This window comes from Cyrtonyx montezumae, unplaced genomic scaffold (genome assembly GCF_038088225.1).
Source record: "Cyrtonyx montezumae isolate F1298 unplaced genomic scaffold, pur_monq_1.0 scaffold_3, whole genome shotgun sequence".
Lineage (NCBI taxonomy): Eukaryota > Metazoa > Chordata > Aves > Galliformes > Odontophoridae > Cyrtonyx > Cyrtonyx montezumae.
In genome coordinates, this window is record NW_027072034.1 from 140,131,559 (window position 1) to 140,158,525 (window position 26,967).

A 26,967-nucleotide genomic window follows, 5' to 3' on the forward strand; every position below is an offset into this window, starting at 1 on the left:
GGCCCAGAGACAGTGGGAATATAAATTTCTCTTTGATCAGAATACAGACTTCCCTTGGATCATTTGTAGCAATAAACAGGGAAGGGATTTCAGAGCTCCAGAAGCAACGCGCAGATCTTTACCAAGGTGGGGGTAAAATCTTGAAAATCCAGTGTGTTCCACTACAATGAAGTAGGGAAAACTGCACAGAGTTCAGGGTGAAACCAACCTGATTTCCAGCTGACACAATTGTTTTTTATTATAGATTTTCCAATTGCCAACTCAATGATTTATGTGCAGCTGCCATGTTTTGATGTGGCAATTCTACACCAGCCCCACAGGAAAGCATGAGGAGAAAAGTCCATAAACTTCTTTTGCAGAGCTTTTTTTAGTCTGCTGGCTGCCTCTTCTGGGTAGTTAAATATGTTACATATTACCTTTTACATTCCTGTTATAGAGAAATGCTATGTCAATATCCCAACCTGCCATCGCCAGGTAAAGACACAAGATCAGCTACAGTCTGTGAGATCAAAGGTTCACCAAGTTCTCTTCCAGTGCTACTGATAATAACTGGATGATAAAGAATAAGAAAAAGGGTAAATAAAAACAATAATTGTCCCAGGACACCTTCCTTGACTCTTGTCATCTTTGGAATAGAGACTTTCAAGAGTTGAAGGTTGCACAAATGAACAGGAGCTCTTCCTTCCTTTCTGACTTCTGTTAGTTTACCAAATCACAGAAATCAATGTACAAGAGCTGCTTCAAAAGTAATGCCTCCTATTTTATTATGTTGGCCAACAAAGTCAAAGGTGAATGTTGGTGGTACAGCAGTAGAGGTTGAATCTTTCCACCAATATTCCATTACATTTTGTTGCTATACGACAGATGGCAGCAAACGGGCACTCTGCCATGGAAGTGCTGATGAAGCAAAGGTGTGTCACTGCATTTCTCCATGATGAAAAACTTGCACCCAATGATATTAATTTATACTTGCTGAATGTTTATGGAGACCAAACAGCGGATGGTACAGTGAGGCAATGGGTGGTGCATTTCAGCAGCAGTTACAGCAACAGTAGATCACCTCAGCTGGTAAAGATTTTTACAGACGCAGAATGCACGCTTGTGTTCATCACTGGAAAAACAGTGTTTTGTATCTGAGAATATGCTTGATCACATTCTGTTACTGTGCTCTTTGTATCTGTTGTACTTTTCATAGAAATAAATAGGAGGCATTACTTTCAGAGTGACCTACATACTTCTGTCATCCAAAGATAAGCAATGTTGCTTTTAAGGAATCTGATGCTCCTGAATTCCTGATGGTGGTCAGTACGTTCCAATCATCATCAACAGTGGCCAGAGACTGTTGATAATTATTTCCTGTGTAACTTCTCCACATTATTGCTGCTTTTATTTATTATTTCCCCTTGAACTTTCGCTTTTTCTAGATAAAATATTTATGTCTTGCACTGACTTCTAATATCCTCTTTGGAGATGGAGTGGCCAGAATCACACACGTTATGTCACTCACAGACTTGCATTCACCATATTTACTTAGTGAAATAAATGATGCTTGCTGCTTTACTCTCTTCCAAACAATTCCTCCTTCTGCTTGCTCTTCATCTTACTGCTGAGCACTGTGATATTCCAAGAGATGTGCTCATAGACACACTGTAATCTCTTTTCTGAGAAATAGCAGCCTCTCATCACAGTGCAATATGTATATTTAAGGTTTTCCTCATGTGTGTTACTTTCCAGAACACTGGATTTCATCTGTCATTCTATCACCCAGTAGCACAGTGCTGTGAGTTGTTTCTCTAACTCATCAGTACACTGACAAACTGCAGTGCCTACAGATTTTGGCTCCCCTTCCACACTGACAGTGACTCTGTGGACAGCACATCCCTATGTAATTCCACTGATAATTCTCTCCATTGTAAACACTGATCCTTTATTTTTATCCACGACTCCTACCTGTTTGTTTTTTGTTTTTTTTTTATTTTCTCTACCAAGTAACACCACTTTTTACTGTAGCAACAGGATCACTTTTCATATATATCTTATGCCTTCCAAAGAACACAGTGTTGTCACTTGTTTTTCAGATTCTCCCATTCTGATTAGTGCTCTCTGAAAGCACTCCTGTCTACATAACTTCTGTATTTTCACATCTTTTTGCATATTACTTCTAAGAATGTCCCTTACGATTTCACACTTTGCATGCAAGAACTTATGTTCCTTCCCATTTTCTGTACACATACAAGATGTTAACTTTTTGAAGCACAGTTTTATTATTACTTTCAATAGCCTTACCTCCTTCACTCTGTGGTTATGCTTGACCGAGTTTGGGACATTTTTATTTGGGGAGGAGGGCAAGAGGAAAGAAGTGACCTCTCAAAACTGATTTTATACATTTAGTTTGAACTTTTAATATGTTGTCTTCAAACGGTTTGCATTCTAAGAGTCAGTCAACATAATTAGAGGATAACTGGGCAACTGACAGTACCACAGATACATAACTGTTCCAGTTTTAAAATTAAAACTTTACACTGAAATCATATCAACTGGATACTACGTACAATCTGTTTTCCAAGATACTATGGGAAATCCTAGAACACTTATATTTCTATCCTTGAATTCAAACTTTAAAATCAGTCCTTTGCCAATCTGTCATTCCAGAAACACCTCTACCTTGATATTTTCCTTCCACAAGGTTTTTAACATGCTGCCAAAATGCCAAATCAATAAGGTTGCTTGTCATTGTGTATTCCATTTATTCTATTTTATTTTAGTCTTAGACTTAATTTTTATCTGACCAAATATTTTTATGACCTCTAGCTGTAGATTAATGAATTTTTAGGAGTTTTCTTGGCAGTTCTTATATGTACATTTTCTGGCTTTTCTTTTTCAGAATCCCAGTTTTCTTGGTCCTTAATTTAAAATTGAAATTTAAAAAAGTTTTCTAATTTTGTTTCCATGGAATCCACCTATACGCTAAAAGTTGGAAACTGAAAAGGAAAAAGATTGTTCTCATCAGATAAGAATAATAGTTCAGTTCTGTGCTACCTTTCATTTCTCAGCGAAGTCAATGTACACTTTATATATAAAAAAACAGAAGAATAAAATGAAAGCAAAACTTGCAAAACATGTTTAAATTAAGTGATTCTTAACACCAGTGTCTACTAAACAGTAGCACAAAATCCAGGGTTAAAGGTAAAACACTAGCTTACAGTTCCTCACTAACACATGGAACGAATTACATAGAACTGCTAGCTAGCAATTCTCACATCCCTAGCACTGAATTTCCACACTAATTTGGCTAAATGTTTTGTTCTTTTTGCTTTTTGCTCTACAGCAACACATAACTGGCTTCAACCAGCCTTAAGCAGTTCTTCTGTAATTATTTAAAAAGACTCTACTCATCTAAGTAGAAAAAAACTGAGTTAGCTGGGAAATAATTAAGTTCATATTCTTCATCTACAAGTTAAAGTTTATTTATTATAATGAAATTATAAGAAGAGGGAGAAGACTAAAGGATGAAGAATTCATCTGCTTCCTCTTTGATGCTGGAAGCCCTGATGTTTTATTATACTATTTCAAACTATAATTGTTCCTTCAAATGTGAAAAATACAAAAGTAAATGATTAACTGTCTCCCCCTATTTAATGATGCATGAGGGCATCTACCCTACAACCTCAACTCCAGTAAGTGGTATTATAAGCATTTTTCTAACATTTGGCCCACAGGAAAGCTCCCATTATAATGTTTCATTATATTTAACCATTTAAAGCATTTAATTAATTAAGCTGTGAAGTCAGTGGGGTGGTTGTTGCAGTGTTTATTCTCCTCAGAGTGGTGATCAAAAGAGAGGCACTGCATTCCAGCAGAAGATGCAGCACCGCAAAATGCACTTGAAAAAAATGCAGTAGGGAAAAAGCAGAAACAAAGAAAATACAACCACAGATACTTGCCAAAGAAGATAAAAGTCTTTTTAAACTGAGGCTCACTTCTGTATCACCTGAGGATCTATACCTTCAAGAGAGTTTCTGAAGAGTCAACCACTGGTGCTGCCCATGTTACTTATGGCTGATCTTGCAGCTCAGACTGCTTGGCTCTTTGTGGGACCAAAGACTCAGGAAACTTAGATGCTACCTAGTGCTGACAGCTTGTACAGTGAAGCAGTCAAAAGCCCACGGTAGATGAAACAGAAAATGTGGAGGCAGTAGAGGAGGTTTGAACAGCACTTCACAATACATCTGTAAAAAGTGGTGTCAACAAAATGAGCATCAGCTGGGAGGTAGCCACAAATCTCCTTTTGGCAATATTCATCTCTTCAGAATTTGATCCAACTAGGAAACTATAAAACTGTCTTGCAGAAGTTTCAGAAGCAGAGTTGTAAAAAACTGACATGGACAGCACAAGGACCGGAAGGATGGGAAACATCAGGAGATTCACAATTTGAGGCATACCTGTATTTCAGTCACCACAGTCTTCAAACCTCTCCAGTTACAACAGAACAAGCAACGTCACGGACTATGGACACAAGCAAAAAAAAATCTAGCTAACAGTGAGCATAAGCAGGACGGGTTAACTTGGACCACAGCTCCCAAAAACACTAAAATTCATACGTTCAAGAAGACTCAAAAAGTAAGCTAAACCTGATCATACTCCCTTTGTGATATTGGCATGAGGATTCTGTATGCTTTCATCAGAGAACACAGAAGTAATTTCCTTGATGAGCAAGATTTGGTGGTGACAGACCAGAAGAGATATGTAGCACAGTCTATCAATAAATAGACTGAATCCTAGCTCCTCCAGTCCTCTCCTCCACTACAATTCTAAGGGAGTTCAGAAACAAAAAGGACGCTGGTCTAAACAGGAGACAGCAGTACGTGGCAGTTTAGGCCAGCATATCTCCTTGTCCTGATTCTCCAGATGAGAGCTCTCCACCATCTCCAGCATCTCAGTCTTCACAGGAACTGAGGAAGAAAGGAAATGCTCCCTCTGGAGGGAAGATGACTTCCTGATGCAAGAGTGGAACAGGGACTGGGGAGGGAGTTGATTCTCCCAAAGAAACTAAGCTATCAATTGAGTTTCAAGCAGAAGAAAGGTCTTTCCAAGAGACCCCTCAAGTCTTGAGACAAGTTTCTGTTTTCTGATGAAGAACAAGATTACAGCTCTTGCTCAACAAGCACTGCCTTACTAAACACCTATGTTGAAATTTGACCTAAACATGTAGATTGTCATTATACTTCTCAGAGACAAAGGGCAAATTTCCTCTCATCCTGCAGCAACCATCTATGAGAGACAGAAGAAATACACCCTAAAAAGACCATTTCAGTCCTTTACTGTAAAGAGAGTCTTGGTTGATGACGTCTACATTTCACTTGCCCAGAATTAGACGACACAAACCACTCTCTCAGTGTCAGCGCAACTCAGCCAGACCTCAAGGGCAAAGCATCTGACAAGAGTCATAAGACGTGGCACTTCCCTTGTTGGAGGAAGGCAGTTTAGTTATACATCAACTGAACAGAGAACCATTCCATGTTTCAATCAGACTCTTTCAAGGTCTTAATTCTGCCTCCCAGCTCCAAGTTCTGAAACTTCGTGTACTGGGGCTATTATCTGGTAGCTATGACAGACCAAAGGGATCTGTGGCTATACTGATTAAACTGAGCAGCTCTCCCTCATCAAATCAGAATAGCGACTTAGTCATAGCAGAGTTTTGCTTCCTGTGTCATTAATTCAGCCTCTGCTAAGCCAGTACCAATCTGGAATCTTTTCCAATATACGCATTTTTCACATTTATTTATTTATTGCTTGAGGCAATGGAAGAACGAATGAATGAAACAAGATGCTATGAAGCCATTAACTGTCCAGCAGCAGAGGTATAGCTAACAAGACAGAAATATATCACAACTCCAGAGTATGGAAGCTTCTCATTGCATATTAATTTAACCCACCAGAAAGTGATCTTTTTTTTTTTCCTTAACTCTTAAGAGTGTCATGTTTAAAGCTCATTTTCCTCCTCAGCAGGAAAAAAAGTCCACTTAGCAAATGCAAATCTTTCATAGGAAATGACTGGTATTGATATTCAAATGTACTGAGTTATGCAAAATCTTTTCCCACACAATGAAAGCCTTTCACTTCTCATATTGAGTTTTAGGCTATCACTTGGAAGTGACCCTGTAACTCCCAGATCATTAAATATGGTGGCTACAGCTTCAGCAGAGGGAATCAGACCTCTAAGTCATGGCTGCAGAACAGTTTACAGCTTCCACAGTTCAAGCACACCAAATACATGTAATACATACTAAGAAGAGGTTACATGCAAATGAAGACAGACAAATCTTGAACAGCACTTTCCATTTTGACTCTCCTAGCCCCAAACAGAAGTTGATAACCCTGCATGCACTGCAGTAACTTAAAGTAATTGTGTAAAAAATAGTTCCAATAGTTTTATATGGTATTAAATTCACAGAATTAAGGAAAGTTTAAATTACTTTTTAAAACGCAGAACATCTCAAGTACATTGCTTTAATTATTTAGAAGTGCTTCAGTTGCTCAAACTAAGTCACTTTAATTTAGAAAGTCTTTTAAAATACGCAGTTTTAAAATCCAACAAACTTTTAAAATTACTCTAAAAATTCCTTCTCTTGATACCAATTCTTTCATTAATTAAAAATATTTTTCATTCTAATTGTTCTAAATGGAATTTTCAGCTAAGAATGCCCAGGCCCCTTTGATTTCAACTGAGAAGTGACACAATAACTGAGTAAGTTTTATGTTATATCTTCCTTAAAAGAAAAAAAATGCAGTATTTGCAACCAAAAAAAAAAACAAAACCCAAAAACCAAAGAAATGCATATCACAAGAGTACCAGTGTGAGCTTCTGCATGCTGCTCTGTCTGATGTCTGTGTTCTAACTACAGTCTTGAAACCTAAGACTCTGGAAGTGAAGTTTACTGAATGGATTATTGAAGAAAGCACTGTTTTTCTTTAGTAGCATTAACCTTTTGCCTGCAGTCTGAAGGGACCATTCTGATTATGTAGCCAGAAGTTCAGTAGGCTACTTCCTTGTAAAAACACAGATTATTTCTGATCAAACCTAGGACAACTTTGAGAAACTCACCCAATCTTGGCTTTAAAAAAAAGGAGCATTTATGAAATGCAGTCAAGTTCCTACTTTTCTTCTGAATGAACAAAACAGACTTCCCTCCACACCCATTTAAAGCAGGTTTTCTAGGTATTCTTGGGCTACAAACAATTCATAGTGTTTGTAGTGTACCCTCCTGTAAACCCTCCAGCTTCTCAAGATCCCACCTGCAGGGCTCACTGGAGATCTAGACAACCTCAGAAAGGACTTTCCTGTTTCCAAAACCAAGAAAAATATATCTTCTGTTTTTTCAACTGGCTCTGTCCTGAGCCTGAATTTAAAAAATAGACTAAGTATCCTATTAGCAGCTCAGCTGTATTACCCACTGGGTCAGACAATTTTGTTTGAAATGGCTACTTCACAGGACACAACATATCCCTCCCACACCTCATTTTAGAGGGAGCTGCATTCTGTTTTCCTCAAGTCATTTAATCTCATTAAAATGTAAATATTGATTCATGACAACCAGTATGTCATACAGAACAGATTACATAAGTAGCTATTCTGCATTGCTGCTTACTGCTAACATGATACGATGATCCATACACGATGTTCTGACGATTAGCAACGGTGCTGGAAACTGTGTTATTATAGTCATTAAAAATAAGTTCTAAGGACAACTAAAGACACAGTGAATGTACAGCCTCCTAGATTTTAGCAGTTCTGTGATACAGCTATTGTGCATGAAAAACCATGCAGTCATTTCAGGCCAAAACCTCATGTAATATAGATTGTTTGCACGTGTAATCTTGAAAATCATCTACAGCATTCCTTTGTGAACATTAAGTTGCTATATGACAACCACTTGACAGTTCTAGGCACTGAAGATTACTCACCCTTGAAGGTCTCACTGCAGTATAAATTACTGAAAAATGAATCCCTCGTTCCTGCAGATCCCTGGTCAGTCTTCCAATTATTTTGTCTATAAATAGAAACACGTATAATTTTACAAATGCTGTATGCTGAGGAAGCTATAATCCTACAGTAGTCATCAAAGTTTATTTAGTTTATTTATGCAATTTAGTTGCCGGTACTATTCATATGTCAATAGGTACAAATGGGATTAAGACATGTTCAGTGTCCTGAAAAATGAACAATTGCAGTGAGACAATACAAAAACAAATGGATTAAACCTGTTCAGAAAAAGAAAAGGTAGTTTTGAAGATGACAAGTAAATACAAGAAAAATACCTCAAATGTAGAAGTTTGAGAAAAACTCAAAGCAAGAGAAGAATAAATCCTTCAAGAGGTGAGAGCAGGAAGACTAGTCAATAAATAAAGAAATAATAATAAAGAACAACTAGTACCAGTCTGTGAATTACAAGCACAGATCACTGAGAAGCAGCAGCAGTACTGGGGCATGCTATGTATAATATTGCCAGTGACATTCCTTCTTGCTTTGGTGGATTTAAAGCCAGATTCTGTACTCTGTTCAGAGTACAGGATGGAAAATTTTGCTATTGAGTACAGTGGATAGCAAGGTAGAAATACACTGACATATTCCAGAAAAAGGAAGGAAAATCAAATAAGGAAGAGAGGACCTTTCAGTGTGGTCCAAAGAACATTGTGCACAAGATTCACTATGAAATGACAAGGAGTTGTGATAAATGCTTAGAAATGACAAATGTTTTCAACCTGTATGCAGAAATATTAACATTTACTTTTGATGAGGAACATAGTAGTTGTGATTCAAGATCTGATATTACATTTGTCATTAGGGCTCAGAAAGAAATAAGCCAGCAGAATGACACAGGCTGTTTCTGTGCCATTCCACTATTCATCCACGTAATACTCCAGTGAGTGGGTATTACATAGCCTGTACAAGCAGGTTTCTCAGATTACAATGTTCCACTTTACAGAAATGATATTCTATTTTACTATACTATTTTACAGTATTGGTATTGGAGCTTATATTATGACCCTTTTTAACCTCTTTAATTTACAGAATCATGTAGTCTTACAGAATCCCTTAATTGCAGGGTTTGGAAGAGCTTTCTGGAGATCATCCAGTCCAAGTCACTAAAATAGGTTCCCTAGAGTAGGTCACACAGAAAAGCATCCAGGTAGGTTTTGAGTATCTCCAGAGGTAACAGACTCCAGAGTCTCCCTGGACAGCTTGTTCCAAAGATCTATCAGCCTCAAAGTAAAGAAGTCTTTCTCATGTTCAGGTGGAATTCCCTGTGTTTCAGTTTGTGCTTTTCGTGTCTTGTCCCGTCACTGAGCACCACTGGAAAGAGCTTGGTCCCATACACCTGAATCCCGCTGTTAGATATTTGTTAATTGTTGACAAAGTCCTCTCTCAGCCTTCTCTTTCACAAAAAGAACAGCCCCACATCACTCAGCTTTTCCTCAGATGGGAGAACAAAGAATCACAGAATGTCAGGGATTGGAAGGGTCTTCAAAAGATCATCTAGTCCAATCCCCTGCCACAAGAGGAACACCTAGACAGGTCACACAAGAATGCATCCAGGTGGATTTTGTACATGTCCAGAGAAGGAGACCCCACAACCTCTCTGGGCAGTCTGTGCCAGTGTTCTGTTACCCTTGCATGATGAGATGCTTCAGGACCAAAATAATCTCTGTAGGCCTCCATTGGACTTATTCTAGTAGTTCCCCTTCTTTCTTGAACCAAGGAGTCCAGAACCAGACACAGTACTCCAGATGTGGCCTCATCAGGACAGAGAGAAGAGGAAGGATCTCATGGCCATGCTTTTTTAATGCACTCCAGAATACCATCGGCCTTCCTGGATATAAGGGCATGATGGTAGCTCATGGAAAACCTGCTGACCACCAGGACACTCAGGCCATACTCTGCTGAGCTTTCCTGTAGGTCAGCCCCTCAACTGTACTGATGTACAGCGGTTATTCCTCCTCAGGTGCAGAACTCTACACTTGCCCATGTTGAACCTCACCAGGTTCCTCCCAACACAACTCACCAGCCTGTTCAAGTCTCACTGAATGGCAGCACAGCCCTTTTGTGTGCTAGCCACTCCTCTCAGCTTTGTATCATCATTAAACCTTCTAAGGGTGCACGCTATCCCTACATTCAGGTCACTGATGAATAAATTGAACAAGACGGTACCCAGTACTGACCCCTGGGTAACACCCCTAGCTACAAGCCTCTAACTGGAAATCATGACACTGACCACAGTTGTTGAGGATACAGTTTCCTAGCTGAGTAAAATGCCTAGTTTTTGTGAAAAATTAAAGTACTGCTTTTTATGTAAGGTTTCAATGAGGCTGATTTCCTCTTATCAGTCAAGAATCACAGCTGTGTAGTTTACTTCTAAAAAATTAATAAAACATCTACTATTAAATAATTAGCAGACTTGGTCAGAAAAACAAGTGCTTATACACTAGCAGTGAAATTATACTTGAGTGTCCAAGGAATTACATAATGTAGATTAGTATGCAAATCTACATGCACAGAGGGCAATTCATCAGAAATTCTCAGCAGTCTCAACCAGAACAGAAAGAAAAATACTGCACTGAAAATTGCACAGATTGTGGGCTTTTTTCTTTCATTAGAACAACTGGTTGCCTTATGAAATAACACACTATTTACATTTCACTTCACTAAGGAGCTACATGTAACTATAGTTACCACTAAAATCTACAACTTTCGCCTTTGGGAAGATTCTAGAGGAAATGTCTTCATTCACAGTAAAATCAAATTTTTTTTTTTTATATGATCAAGACTCTCCCAAGCCAGACACCTTGCTAATAAAGTATTTGCAAATTTCCTGGTAAAATGGTCAAGTGTTGTCCATTCTATCACGAAGTACTGAAATTGCTTGCCTACACGGGAGCATTATTTAATCCAAGCTTTTTCTGTAGTGGAAAAAGAGGCATCTCCAGATGGCGATACTGATGTTAGAGGGAATTTAGAGTGGCATTACTGCAGGTATTTTAGTCAGTATGAATCAAAGAAACACTAAGTACATCTATGAATGGGAAACAGTTTGTCGAAGATAACCCTTTGCAATTAGCTTAATTGCATGCTATGCTCTGGTGAAAGGATTAAACCTTTCCATCTCATTGAAGACACATCCCTTGAATTTCACAAGGGACTACAGGATTAGTGTTGTTATTAATTTCTCATCTACCTTTCTTTTTTTTGCATACTTTTACACATGGATGGAAAGGATAGAGGAACTGAGAAGCAATGTTCTGGAAGGATAGAAGGAAAAAGAAATGAAGAATATATTACACGGATAAGAAGAAAGGAATAGCTGGGGGAGGAATAGGAGAGGAGAAAGAGTAGAAAAAGGATAAACTGAGAATCAGACCAGAAAAGAATACACACAGAGAGAATTAAAGAGTCTATCTTACACAGAGGCAGAGGCAGCTTTGACATTATTTCTGAGGTACACTGCACACAACAGATAAGACTGATAAGGCATAGTACAACTGTCTCCTGAGCAGAGAAACATTTAGGAGAACTACGGAAAACTGAGTAATAATCTCAAACACTATTTCATGCAAATGAAAGAAAGAAGAAATACTGTGGGTGTGCACAGTAAAAAAAATTAAAAAAAAAAATTAAAAAAAAAACAGCAACAAGAAAGAAGAAACGTACATTCTGGTTGGGTTAAGGCTGAGAAAGGAGGACTAATTCTCTAAAAATCTTGCTGTAATTAAAAAAATAGAAAGAAAAAAAAGAATATTTCTAGCAACTATTTTATAGAATTAGCCAATATCTGCCTATCTATGCATGTATGAAAGGAAAGACTGGAAATAATTCTGAATCTGCAGAACTTTAAGCAGGTTTGAATTCTGAATTCCAGTTTGGATTTTGTAATGAGTCTCATTTTAATAATGTGCTAAAACACCATACTTCTTGAGAAGTAAGCCTCTGGAGAGTTCGGAACCACATATTTCTACCCTTTGGGCAGAATCTGAGCCCATTTGCTCTGTCTGACAGAGACTGCAGTGAGTAAAACAGCAGGAGAGATTTCTCTGACATCTTATTACAGCAGATTTTAATACCCTCTACAGCAGAAAGGAATTAAGTTGATGTGACAAACATAAGAGTATTTGTGAACTTCTAGGCAGCATAATACAGACTGTCCTCAATTATTATGTGTTTACTGTTAATACTGTTCAAAATTACAAGCAGTATTGTATCAGTAAACAATTCTCTTGCCACATTACAGGCATGTGCCACACAGCATTTCTGCTTGCTTATTCAGGTAGCACTAGCATCACTCCCTAACACACACCAATAACTCATGGCCTTGCAAGCCCTTTCGACCTTGACAGATGTCCTGACAGCAGTATTCTGCAAATGGCTGTGGTTATGCTACAGTGAGTGCCTGGACACTGACACCTGCCCAGACCATATGATTTGGAACCATTTTCTAGCACCTCTGCAATGACCCTCCCCTGAGTGTGTTGTATCCACTTCATAGACTTCAGAAGGATAACTTTAAGGAACTGCAGCTCAGCAACTTCCATGTGAATTAGAAATTCCTGGTGATGATATCTGCAGGTTCTACTCTGCAATGTGTTCAGTGTCTGATTTGGCAGATTTGCCAGAACAGAAGTATTTAGCCCACATTATCACTTTTCTAGAGCACAGCTGCAACTGAGCACAGAGCGAAGACTTTGCATTTGGCCATTTGAAGCAACACTTCTTCCACAATCCACACACACCTTTTTTCTTGATGACAGGTAGTTGACACTAACCACAAAGCTGGTATAGCCTGTTCCTGTGTCATTCCAAAGGTCTCCCATTAACTTTGCTGTTCTGAAACAAAAGCAGCCTGAAACAGGGACTGGGAGGCTTGTTCTTGTGCTTGCACAGCTGATGAAAGAACTGTCCCATAAAGAAGGTAATGTTTAGCCAAGGCCAACATTAAGCCAAAGCTTTTGGAGACAAGAAGGAAGAACTGAACAGTAATGGTTTTAAACTGAAAGAGGGTAGACTTAGGATATTCTGAAGAGATTCTTTACTCAGAGGCTTGTGACACACAGAAATAGGCTGTCCAAAGAAGCTGTGCATGCCTCATCCCTGGAGGTGTTCAGTGCTAGATTGGATGGGGCCCTGGGCAACCTGATCTGGTGGGAGGCGGCCTGCCCATGGCAGGGGTTTGGAATGCCTGTGGCAGAGGTGAATCTTCACCACCCTTCAGGGCACAGGGATGTATCCATTTCAGTGGATTCTGAATTAGTTACTCAGTATTTCAAAAGGATGGTAATCGACTGCTTATAGGTATGTAGATGGCAGAAAACACTTTAAACAGCACTACACCAAAATCTGAAAAAAACAGAATACAATCTGTTCAAGCGAAAACAGGCTGAAGTGGTGAAATGTTCGGTACGTCTTGGCTATATTGCTTACCGTTTTCAGCAATTGCTTCCAGGGTGGAAATCTCATTTAAACCACTACAAAAAAGTAAGAGACAGATAATTAAATTTTTTTGCTAGACAACAATGTGAATCAGAAACGTATACAGGTACATACTAAACAACATGTCACTTTCAGCAGACTACAAAGTTTCTCCATCATTTTATCATCTCCTCCTTACGAACTTCTACTTCTGCAAAGCAGTTCATACAAGGACCATGTATTTAGCTGATTCCTCCATAACCTCAAACTTTCTTAGCTGCAGAGAAGCCAGATTATTGATGTTCTTTCGACCACTCCCTGCATTTGATGGCGCTGTTTTGTCTGAAATTTGTACATGAGCTCTTCTGAATGGGTATCACTTCTTTATTTGTGCAATTGTTAATTGCATTCTCTTAGGAATCACTCATACATGCACCATACAATGGCATGTATAAATGCCCAAGTAACAGCCTGGGAGGATGAAAGTGCAGGAGAAGCTGAGCAGAGGTGCTGAGTTCACTGTATCCATGCCTTATACTTCATAGATATATGCTGACACTGTTGTCCTCAGTATGACTTCACAGCTTGCAGTCTGACATGGTACAAATAGCTGTCAGTTTAGATGAGCTCCGTGACTCACACCCAGTGGCCAGGAGCACTCTGTACCAGACAACCCACAGTGGTGTAAAAGCCCTACAGGTAACAGCCATGCACTAGCATTCACCTAAAGGGACAGACTCTGCCTCCATTAGGTTGCAGTTGTTACAGGTCTGGAAACAGGAAGCGTTACAGCCTTCCTATCCCTTTTAGACTGATGAAAACTAGTCTCATTATTCATATTAAATTCTAGCACGTTTGGATGTTTATTTGTTTATCTTTCCTGCCAGTTCTTTGACCCCTGGAATGCCTTCTAGCAATTAATTCAGCAGGTTAATCACGTGTTGCATAAAATAATTCAGCTTTTCTGCTTAAAGAGTGTTGCCATTTAGTGTTGTCTTTGTTCTCATATAATGAGGCAGACAAAACAGTAACGCCTGACTGACTTTCTCAATGTAATTTAGCTATTATACCTGGTAAGCTCATTAGAGGACATTAAAAAACACTGAATTCACACTTGGTGGAAAAATAACTTTGCTAACTCTGTAAACTACCACTTGGATTTTTAAATTTCCTGAACACAAAAGATATTTAAAAAAAAACCTTTGTTTGTGACAAGGTCGTACCTGGTAAGTGGTTGTAGCTGAACTACAAGTAAGTTTGGTTTATCTGTATCCACTTCCAGATGAGTGATATCAAGATTTGTCAAGTTTTTCAAATTCCAATCTCCCGAGGCCTGAAGAAAGCTCAAAAGATCCTTGGTAGCTTTGCAGTCAACAGCAGGCAAAACTAAAGATGAAGGAGAAGACTGAAGAATTTCCTGTAACAAATTTATGGACAATTTATTAGTTAGTTGATATTAAACACAAACCTTTTTTTATCTCTATCCTTAATTTAATATTCAAGGTGAGGAAACAGTGTGGTAAACACTAAGTGAGGTCTCACCAGACTGATGCTGGCTGCTTCTGGAAAGAGGCAGTGAAGTGACATCTCCATCGCTCAAAATCTTACTGTCCTTTCCATGTGTGGAAATGGAAGAGGAGAGGCAGCTCTTGTAGAAGTTCTCAAGTTGAGGAAGAAGGTGGACAAAGTACTGGAGAATAAGAGGTGAAAAGAAGTGGCAGGACACGAATGGCTGCCAATAGCAAAGCTCATCAGAGGACCATCAAATAGGAACTAAACGGGCTCACAGTTGAAAAGCACTAGTGTTGGAAACTTCACTTTCCATCAGTTCTAGTTATCAGGGAGTCATACTTCACCTAACAAATTACTTTCCTTTGTGTACATTCTAGTGGTAGAGCGTGCAGTACAAATAAATGTCTAATTTGCAACCATTAATTAAATAAATCTGCATGTTGTCACCACAATCTTTAAGAGAGCAAACCTCAAGCATCCAAGGAGCTAGTTCATGATGTGCCCTGGGAATCTGCCTGAAGGGGTTTATGGGTTCAAGACAGCTGCTGTTTTTTTTCAAGAACCACCTTTTAAAAGCCCAGGAGCTGTAATCCCATTGTATCACAAGTCAAGAAAGCAGAGCAGAAGACTGGCTTAGCTAAACAAGGAACTCTGCCTGGAATTAGTACAGAAAAGAAAATGTGTGACCTCTGAAAGTAAGGTCTAGCTTCACAGAGAGACTACAGAGCTACAGTTCACATCTGCAGGGGGAAAACAAGAAAAAACAATGCTCAGCTTGAGTTGACACTGCTACTGTGGGGCAGACAAATAAGGCTTTTTCTAGTATGGCAACAGAAACTGGAGGTCAAAGGAAAACATTGGGCTGATTCTTGGAGCAGATGGTCACCTAAGAACAGGGAGAAAAACGAGGAGGCATTTAATGCCTTTTTTTGCTTCAGTATTTCGAAGAAACAATAAACTTGGGCTGCCCAGACCTCAGTGTTGGAAGACTGCAACTGGGGGAGCAGTGACTTTGTACAAGATCAGTTCTAACAGTTCAGTGTTTATAAGCCCACAGGGCATGACAGGATTCACCCCACAGTGATAAAGGAACGAGCAGATGATATAACTGGATCCCTCTCAACAATTTACCAAAGGTTGTAGGAATCTGGTGAGGTCCTTACTGTCTGGAAGCTAGTCAATACCAATGCTATACCTACCTACAGAAAGGGTATGAGAGAAGACCCAGGAAATTATCCTGGGGGTTAATGAAAGGCAACTACAGAACAAAGCTATTATCAGGTATAGTCAGCATGGGTTCATGAAAGGAAAGTTCTGCCACTGTGGTAAGGTCATCTGTCTGGTGATGAAGGGAAGGTTGTGGACACAGTACTTCTAGATTTTAGGAAAGCCTTTGATAATATCCCTCAAGGCATTCTTCTGCCTATTGCCCAACTGTGAGATAAGCAGGTTTACGCTATGCTTGTGATGAACTGCCCCAATGGTAGAGCTCAAAGTGTTGTAGTGAATGGGCTGGCAGTAGGTCACTAGTGGTGTACTCTGTGGTCTCAATTTTAGGGCCAGATCTGTTCAATATTTTTACCAATGGTATGGACACAGGAGTAGAATGCATTTTCAGTATGTTTGCTGATGACACTACCCTGGGAGGTGCTGCTGCCTCCCTGCAGGGACAAGAGGCCCTGTAGAGGTATCCAACAGACTGAAGCATTGGGTGATCAGCACTGATATGAAGTTAGTTCACCAAAGGAAAAATGTCAGATTCTGCACCTGGGACAGAGCAATACTCAGCAGGAAGGGATACAGGGGTGCTGATGACAGCAGATTCAGCATGAGCCTGAAGTGTGCCCAACAGCCAACAGAGCAAAAAGTATTTTGGGAAGCATTAAACACAGCAGAGCCAGGCTGGTCCAAAGAGATGATTCTCCCACTATATTTAGCATTGGTGTGACTTTACCTTAAACACTGTACACAGTTCTGTGCTGCATTATCCAGAAAAGATATTAAGATCCTTGAAATTATCCAGAGGTGTGCAACAAAGCTGGTAAGGACTGGAAGGTGTGCCCAATGAGGAGAGGCTGAGGACATCCGGGCTGTCTGGTCTGGAGAAGTGGAGGCCAAGAGGTGACCTCATTGCTCTCTGTAGCTTCCTGAGGACAGAAACTGGAGAAAGCAGTGCCAGGCCCTGCTCCTGAGAACTAATGATAGGATGCATGAGAACAGAACAAAGATGCACCAGGAGAGATTCACACATGACAGTGTGAAAAATTTCTTCAAGTTAGAAACTGGAACAGACTTCTTATAGTGGCAATTGATGCTCCATGCCTGTGAGAGCTCAAGGGACATTTGGACAATATCCTTATCAATGCGCTTTAACTCCTGACTGGCCCTGAAGAAGTCAGACCTTTGGACTTAGGAAGATCCCTTCCAGCTGAACTATTCTATTTTAGTCTTGGTGTGGAGGTGCACACAAACTTCATATTGTGTGTTATCTGTCTTTCTATTCAATATACAAATTATAAGGCTCAGATTGAGCTGCCTCAGATAATGAAGCATCAGAGTATCTATTGGTAATAATTCTCACAGTCGAGTCTCTGAGGAACACACTTGAGTTAAATGAATTTTAAACGTTCTCGTTCTATAAATTTGAAGCCTGTGTAGCTGAAAAACTTCTTTCCAAAAATTTCTCTGAATGATAAAATTGACTTGGAATATTCAGGGGAAGAACTTGGAATATTCAGGGGAAGAATTTTGATGATAGAGAATCATCAAAATTGACGCATACAAAAATTTAATACGAAGATTTGAAGATTTTTTTTCCTGAGTTCTAGTTTACAACTTGTTAACTTTGCTTTCACATTTTTTAAATTTAACTCTAGATCAAGTCTGTCACTTGATCCAACATTCAAATGAGTTGTTAGAGACTCTCTTTCTCCCACTTAGTGATAGAAGTGTTGTGGTGTTTCTAACACTTTTCTCCTCCTACTCTTTTTTTCTTTTTGTCTGCTCTCTGACTGCCTACCACTTTTATGGCCTCCTCAGTTTTCTTCTAAATGCTCTCATGTTTTTCTTCCTATGTAAAGGTTAGTTATTTTCACATTTCTATAGATGCTCATACAGGAGGATTACGTAGTATTGACTGATTTGCCATACTGATCGAAAAATAGCTACAGAAACTAAAATAGACCAGAAAACATTGATCTCATTTACAAGTCTTTTTGTTTGCTCTCCATATATGAATTTATAGCTAAAATCCTGAGCAACAATCCAATAGTCCATTTTTTCTTTTTTTTTTAATATTTTAATCCCCCACTGCTTAGCAGCAGCCAGAATGGCAGCAGCCAGCTCTTCCAAGGATACATATTAAGCAGTTTACTCATTTATTATAGAGTAAGAGATAAAATGCATAATTACTGAGTAATGTCTAAATTGTGCCTCTGTTCCTAACCAATCCTGCAGTGCCATCTGTCTCAGCTTCCAGCCACTTGTATTAAACCATTTTCCATTTGAAGAGCACACACAGCTGGATATCTCCTCATTAGCATCAGACAGACATTTTGATCCCACGCCTCTTGACATTTGACCACTGCACACTTGTTCTTAAAATACCAGTATGTTGCTTTAGGCATTCTGGCATTTCAAGTACCTTGAGTGTTCAAAATACCAAACCTCCAAAAGAGGGCAGAGAATGAGGAGGACTACTGAGAAACACCTGGCATTGCATTCTGCTAAATGTCCAAACAAAAAGGTATTAACAAGATAATAGCTGGGAAGGGAAAAGGGGAAAAAAAATCCTACTATTGACCTGATGACTGATAGCACAAATTCCTACACTGACAAAAGAAAGTCAAATGTATCTATGGAGAAATTGCTCAGATTAATTTGCCTTCTGTAACGTCCCCAGAAGGACTTCTCATGAGTGAAATACTGCAGGAAGGAAGAGCCATGACTTGTTTATGTATCTCGCTGTTCAGGTTTTTTTGAAGACAGGTGTGAGAACTGAGAACTGAATGTCATCTTTCACACAGGAAACTTAATGTCAGATCAGTGTCTGACAGTGACCAAAACTGAAAATAAAATACTAGGAAGTCTGTATGGAAATGACTAGGGAATGATACAGAACAAATCACTATGAGACTGAATAAATTATGATGCATTATATCTTGATTCCTATTCAGTTCTACATGTCCCCTTGTCAAAAAAAACAAAACAACCATAAAACTGCAAGAGGTACATGGAACAGCAACAAAGACAATCAAAACTACAGTAGGGCCTCTATGCTGAATGTGACTGAATAGAATCCACAGTCCAGAAAAATGACTAGTGAATGAAGATATGATGGGGATCCAGAACCACAACAGGCAATGCCTTACAGTAATAATTATGCCATCAAGGTGGCAACTAATTGGACTTTGCTACTGTATGCTGCAGTTCTAAGAAGTCCAGTTATTGTCTGGGGAAAGACAATGCTAATATTAAAGAAAAACCGTTTGTAGAATAGGTGACTACTTGACAACAAAATCCCCAAATGCTAATAACTGTATTTTATTATTTAATTAAGAGGTCATTTGAATGTTTCAGATAAATGATCTATCCACACGATTCCTTTCTATATTAACTGGAAATAGAATTCTCTTACTGCATGCAAGACCACTGATTCCAAAAGTTCAAAACAATTGTTAATGTAGCTGAACCAATCCAGTATCTGCAAATGTTGTTTATGTGTCTAAAACTCTTTTACAAATATTACATTCCTTTTGTAGTACATATGCTGCTACATACACACAGACTCTCTTAATGAGATTTCTGGTTTAAGTTTGTGAATAAATTTGAATCCCTGAAGTTTAAAAGGAAGATGCTGGAGTGGTACAAAACATCTATAATAGTTTAATGAATTGCTTGTATTGCATACATTTGTGAAGGTGTAAAACACGAGTAATAATAATAATACAACATGAAAGATTCTAATTTCCCCAGTGAGAAAATCCAGATCTGACCTTTTATTTGTCCAGTGTTCTGTGAATATTACAGTACAGTCTTTTATAGCCTAATTAAGAAGGGATTTCTTCCCAAAGTAACTCAACTGGAGTACAACCAATGCGATAGCTACTGAGCATATTCTTGTGGTTTTTGCTGCACTCAGGATGGAACTGGATGATGAGATGATCTTTAGGGTCCCTTCCAACCCAAGCCATTCTATGGTTAAGATCCTCTCTAGACCTAAAAAGCTACATGATGATGCACACAGATATTGTCAAAATTATCCATATAGGCATGTAAATGAAAGATAAATATTTCATTTGTACATCCCCATTTTCTTTTTTCTAAGAGCAACTCACCCTCACAAAACTATGCTAGGTAGGTGTTAAGACTGCCCCATCCAGAACAAATCTAGAAAGTGATGGATCTAAAATTATCAATTTGTTTAAAGAAACTTTCCACTTTCAAAGAAGCTGTAATTGGAAAAAGTTAATCTACTCGAGACAGAAAAGAAACAGAGTCAAGGTCTGAAAGCAAGGAAACTGTTAATGACATTAGTTCAGCTTGCTGAAAATGTGAATTCAAAACTTTCTTCTGCCAGATGCAGACCAAAGATTGACTTAAATGTGATCTCTGAATGTAGACCACTACATCATTAGGGACCTGCAGCAGTCACATACACATTTCACACAACTGCTTAATTATAAAATCAAACCAGCTCTGAAGCTATGCAAACACAAAATTTGGTCTAGACACCACCATGCATAGATCTGAAATCCAGAGAAAGTAAGGAATTCCACAGAAGCACCAATACATCTACCTGACAACGAAGTCACTAATCCTTACACTTCAGATAAATATTACTACCATTCATTCCTCAGAAAACCCATGTACATACTCGGAATAGTTGCTTTTGTTCCACTATCATTGTTATAATGCTGTCACATGGCAAAGAGATGAAGGTTAGTATTAGGGATATAATGAAGACATGAGGTTCCTAGACAATATAGACATAAAGACAGGCAATATGTACTTGATTATACATACAGCTTGCTGTGTGGTGCCTAGGAATTAACACTTCATGTGCTCTGATATCAGTTATATCACTAATAGCTCTGTTCTTCCTGCAGTGCCCACAGGAATGCCTTAATGATTTTCAGGTGTGAACACTTCCCTTTTTAATTACAATTCAATAAATTGTCATGCAAGTATAACCAGAGATACTGAGCAAAAAATCTATAAACCTCTTCATTGGGAACAGAAGTTTAAGGTCATGACCAGCTCAGATTCCATGCCTGGAGTCTATTTTGGATTACTGAAGTAGCACCAATATTAAAACAATCCAGTATGTAGGTATATATTCGCACCATTCAAACAGAGAATGACATGGAGCTGCAACAGGGGAGGTTCAAGCTGGTTGTCAGTAAAAGGTTCTTCACCAAGAGTGCGCTCAGGCACTGGAGAAGCTTTTCCCCAAAGAAGTGGACATGGCACTGTGCCTTCCAGAGTTCAAGAAGTGTCTGGACAATGCTCTCACACATCTTTTGGGGTGTACCTGTGTGGAGACAGGAGCTGGACTCCACAATCCTTATGGGTTCCTTCCAGCTCAGTACAGTCTATGATTCCAGGACTAAATTAACTGTCTGGGTGAGCTAAGACAGCTTCACTTTGTATGAAAATAAAATAAGTATTCAATTTTGAAAATCTGGAGTACATGTTTGATTCCTCACTTCTTTTCTTTGTGTGGCTTCGAAACACTAAAAATAGTTTTTTTGGGGTGTCAGTCTGGGAATTATGTCTATGTCTAGACAGATTTTTTATTATACAAAATTGCAACATGCTTAGAAGCAATTTTTTTTTAGTTAAGATGAATTCTGAAAACCTGTTTTTTGAAATAAAATAGCCACAAAAGACATTTCTGCACACTCAGTTGTTTTTCTTTAGCCCATATGCTCAAACTGAAATAATCTCAATAAATAAATTGGCAAACTGCTGCAGTTCAGTTTAACGTTGCCAGTAATTGTCTGTTTGCATCATTCTTACATTATTTTTAGTTTAAAAAAACATGCATATAAGGAAGTAAAAGACAGAAATGCTTGCCTGAACGTTTTGAAACGGATTCTTGTTACCATAGGATTCGCTGTAGTATGTGAAATCATCTATGCTAAGCTGAAAAACAAAGAGAGCAGATTGGTGAGAAGGAGCCATATTATCTCATTTAGATACAGACTTACACTTGGCATTGCTAAAGGAAAAGGAATTAATGTTACATACCCTCTCTTGAAGGAACAAAACAAGGTTGCTGGGATTTGGAGTAAAAACAGGTTGCAGGAGTACAGCCAGCTCCTCCGCTGAGACAATGTGTCCTTCATGCAAAGCAGGGTCTGGATTCCATTGGGATCTGCAAAGAAAATAATTTTTAAACACTACATTTGCTGCCAGTGATGACAAACCTTCTTTCTTCAAACATACAGAACTAGTTCACCAAACATACAGAACTAGATAATACCACCTGGGTTAAGATCGGGTTTACAGTTCATTTTACTTTTATTCCACTTCAGAGGAAAATAATTTGTCCATTTACATCCTATTGCAATAACTGGATTACAGCAGGAATAAAATTGGGCCAGACAAGATACAATTACTCTCTACAATTACTAACTTCTCTTGTTTGCATACAACAACACAATTGCATCATTATAAAAATTAGCTATCAAATAGAATGAAGAATAACTTGAAAACCTCCAGGGAGAGGTCCCAAAGGGAACCCCAACTCGTAAAATTATCTCCAGCACCATCAGTCATCTTGATGGCTAGAGAGCAACAGAAGTCAGGCTAGACCAGAAGTTATCACAAACTAATACCTTTTTTTTCAAAAACCTTCTGTTTAGTTGATTATTATCATTAAAAATATGCCTCTCTCCTAAAGCTTTCATGGTGAAGCAATCATTCCTTCAGAGGCAGTTCAGAGTAAAACACGTTTCCAGAAGCAGGAGCTCTTGCAAACAGAATGGCAAATGACACTGAGAAAAGTTTACAACTCTTTTCCCAACCTGTCTATAGGAGGACCAGACAGAGAAATAACCTGGCCACTTAAGTTTCGTTACAAAAAAGAACAGTTATGGGCAAGACTGGAGATGGCATTATTCTTTCGGTACCTGACTGGGATTTTAGCAGTACACATCTGGGTGTACAGGGATAAAAATTCAATATGAAAAATGTCCTGGGTGAGTTGACCAAGGCAGTATTGTGCTGCAGAAAACTCTTCAAGATCATGAAGCTTCAGTTCCCCACATCCACAAGCGCGTATTATTTGCTAAGGCCTGAAAATCTGGTTGGTCCCTCTGAATGGAGCTATTTACAAAGAACAGAACATGGAGGATTGCTGCAAGCAACAGCATCAGCTATACTCAACTTGATGAATTTGACATAACAATGATATTTTCTAACCCAACAGCAACTCAGAAATGACCCTTTCTATTCATTTATGAATGAAAACAATCTTTCTTTTCATCATGTTTTCTGCTTTCATCTTGGGATGGAGGTAGAGTAGAGGCAATGAAGATAGAATGGAGTTCTGCATCATTTCTCAGATAGGGAAAACCCATATTGCACTTCAAGGCTTGCTGATAATTCCAATGAAGACTGAAGAGAGGGAATCAAAAACCTCCAACTGCACCCACAGCAGATTTAAAAAAAATTAACTGCACAGCAGTAGATGTCTAAATCCCTTCAGATTAGGGGATTGGGAAACTACCAGAGCCCATGCTATTTCTGGTGGACTTTTCCAAGACGAAGTGCTGCAGTTGTTCAAACTGGATTCTAGAATGCCTTTTGTCTGTCCATTTTTCAGCTTTAAATACAAAACTTGCTGTGAAAGAAGGAAATTTCTTCTTATTCATCAGCAATTATCATTTGATGCTTTCTTAGTTTTCCTCATTTGATGCTTTCTTAGTTTTCCTCAGCTCCTTCATTTTTATGTTTATTTGTGCTTGGCAATCCACATTGATTTGTATTTCTTAAGACCACGAGCTTAGAAATTGAAATAGACATGTCTTGACTTTTCAGGAAAGCTGAGCTCCGGATGTCAGAAGTTTAAATATAAACTTTAAGAATAAAGTATTTGAAAAAAAAAAAAAAAAAACCCTCCTGAAGATTCCGAATTTAGTAACTGACTTTTAGAGTTACATTAAGGACTGCGTGGCCACACCAAAATACTAGTAATACTGAAGGAAAAGAAGATGGATTTGATCAAGAAATGTTAAAGAACTGTTTGTATGAAGGGAAATTATAGTGAATATCTTGTTATATGTATTTTTGCAAACCATATATCTGATATCTTTTACATGTCTAGCATTAGAAAAAATTGAAGATTTTGAGAACTTTCTTTTTTGAATTGAGAAAAAAAGTGACATAGTGAACATGAAACAAAACTAATTAATTTGCAGCAACACAATGGTGAAGGCTTTTGTATTAAAACCCTCGGAGGTTTAATGATCCCATTTTAAAACACGCTTTGCTTCTAAGGCTTCCCTGTTCTCAGGGCAGCCCTTGCTAGCTATCTAACCTGGAAAAGTGCCCCTTGTGAGACCTTTTAGCTTTCAGGCATCAACTTCAATAGCTTCAGCAGCATCATTAGAAAAATAAATCTCCAACAGCTGGCTAATAATTCTGTTATAATACAGTGTTTGCTTAATCCTCATCTTTCCTGAATGATAGTCATATTTTGCTTCCCTTCACTAGCCAGCCTGGTGCTGTGCAGCATGCCTCACCTAATGAGCCCATACTGTGGTGCAACAGAACTCTCACCATGGCTCAGCTGGGAAGTGTTAGCGTGTTTTGCTGGCTGCTCACTGTTAAGTGCAGAGTGAAATGGAGATAGGTGCCCACATGGCGGATACACTGAGGGTGTGCATTACTGCCTGCAATGAACGCAACTATTCCTATGAACTCTTCACCTCCAACAGTGTACAAGTGAGGGATGGCAGAGGATGAGGTAGGCAGTAGGCCAGCACACGTATCGATTGCTGCTATTTATTGATGGCTCACGCAGAATGTGACACCCAGAGCAGCACAGCCTCCTGCAGGCCCAGCAGGCCCGGCCTCCTGCAGCACAGCAGCATCTCAGCCACAAGGACCTCTGCTAATGTTCATGCTCACCTTGGGCTGGAAATGCAGAAGCTCAGTGCTCAGCTGCACTCTGTAGCCAGACGTGCTAAAAAAAGGAAGTAAAAAAAGGAGTGCTTTGCTTCCTTCTAGCTCTTAACTGCTCCGGCAAACAAGAATTCTAAGCTACAAAGCTACAAAGCTGGGATACATTTTCTGATCTGTCTGCCTCCTAGGTAGAAGCAGAAGCAAAGATTTCAAGAAATCCTCCATCTGGACCTTCGAGAAGACAGATGGTAAAGAAGTAGGGCTTCGTCACCCTGACCTGTTGTCACCGGTACGCACTTGCGCTGCAGCCGTGTTCTGAACTCCCGCCTACAAGTTATTCCTGTCAGTTGTCTCTTTGAGTCACTATTATCACATTAGACTACCACGTAAGAAATAACATTTTCCCCTGTGCAGAAGGAGAAGGTAAGCTTATCAATAAAATTGTGGAAATTCTCTTCATGCATCACTTCTACACAATAAGCTCATGTCACCATTTCTAGCAGCACCAGTAAGTGGCAACTGGTGACTACAGGGAAAAAAAATTCAAAGAGCTCCTCAGGCAAACAGGCTCAGAGTGCCTGCACAGAAGTACAGAAAACTTACAGCTAAAATAATTCTCTGTTTTCACCATCTCCTTCCTAAGCTACACCTCCTCCCAGCAAGATTTCTCAGTAAATTCCTTGCAGCTTTAGGAAACAGGGCATACGTCCTATTTGGCACTAGCACTTTCTCAGAATCACTCATAATCTGGATTTACCAGAAAAAGATTCATAGCACAGCATAATTGAAGGTAGTAACAAATTCCCAGTGACTACAAGCAAAAATGAGTTGAAAACAGACACGTGAAGGGCAATCAGAAACTGCTTTTAATGAGTTTATTTCCTCAGGCTCTCTCTAATCTGCAGAAAGAAATTCTTTTGAATATTGTTTCAAAATGGCTAAATCATGTTTCCGTTCTGAGTCACATGTAAGAGGAACCTGCCCCCATCCCTCGTGCTCTGGGAAGCAGCAGTATTAACGGATATAGCTTATAAGTCTGATTTAAGACATCGCTAGTTTTACCGGGGCAAAGTTATTTTGGAAAATGTCCACGGATAATTTAGGATCACTTTGTGAAAAGCAGGACACTGTGACCTACTGTCTTATTGCCTTCATCTTTCTCCTGAGTGCAATGGGGGAAGATTGCTGTCCGGCACCAAAAATAAATAAATAAATAAAACTCTATATCTGTTATCTAATATTAACCTTGAATAGCATCATCACAGTACAATAACACATGAGAGATTTTAAAACATCACATTCTCCTAATACAGCTCTTCAGAAGGATTCAGTATGGTATCCTGACAGTAAACCCAGGAGATGGTGATGGAACAGATGGGTGCATCTCAACTCCTGTCTGGCAAAGAATGAAACTAAAGTTTTAAATTGGTGGGATTTTTTCACCAAGTGAATAGAAACCCACTGATAACTGCTGTAGTTCTTTAGTCATCCCACCTAAAACTCTCAACAGTAGTTCCCACATTTCACAGGGCTGTAGAACACCCACTGAAAACCTTGCATCGCCACTAAGTACCAAGATGCAAACAAAAGTTCCTGTCGCTGTTTCTTTATTTCGTACAATAACATAAATCTCCTTTCTAGTAGCTTCAGAGGCTTTCATAAGAATGAGTTTTTCCCTCACAAAAACTTCCCCTTTAAAAACACCAAGGTCAGGGTAGGAGGAACTCTTGTACTGATGGAAACAGAACTGGTTTAAACAGTCCACCATCCTGATTTTCTTGCTCTGTATTTGTATAGACCTGAACAATCTGCAGTGGAGCAAGCTGCTAATTGCATCTTGGTGGAATGTTTGTTTTATGACCTCC

General features: G+C 39.0%; 1 protein-coding gene across 2 annotated transcripts in view; it reads right to left on the bottom strand.

Moving 5' to 3' along the window:
• LOC136052994 (V-type proton ATPase subunit S1-like) overlaps window positions 1-26,967 on the bottom strand; it is a 51,357-nt gene that overhangs the window by 22,621 nt on the left and 1,769 nt on the right. The window contains exons 2-6 of one of the 2 annotated variants that reach the window (XM_065743512.1): window positions 22,223-22,349; window positions 22,049-22,117; window positions 14,683-14,876; window positions 13,472-13,515; window positions 7,966-8,051 (exon numbers count right to left, since the gene is read on the bottom strand). In XM_065743512.1, coding sequence (XP_065599584.1) covers window positions 7,966-8,051; window positions 13,472-13,515; window positions 14,683-14,876; window positions 22,049-22,117; window positions 22,223-22,349 — 520 coding nt within the window. Of the gene's footprint in view, window positions 1-7,965; window positions 8,052-13,471; window positions 13,516-14,682; window positions 14,877-15,001; window positions 15,101-22,048; window positions 22,118-22,222; window positions 22,350-26,967 lie in introns of those variants that run through there. The other variant, XM_065743513.1, reaches the window with a different exon arrangement.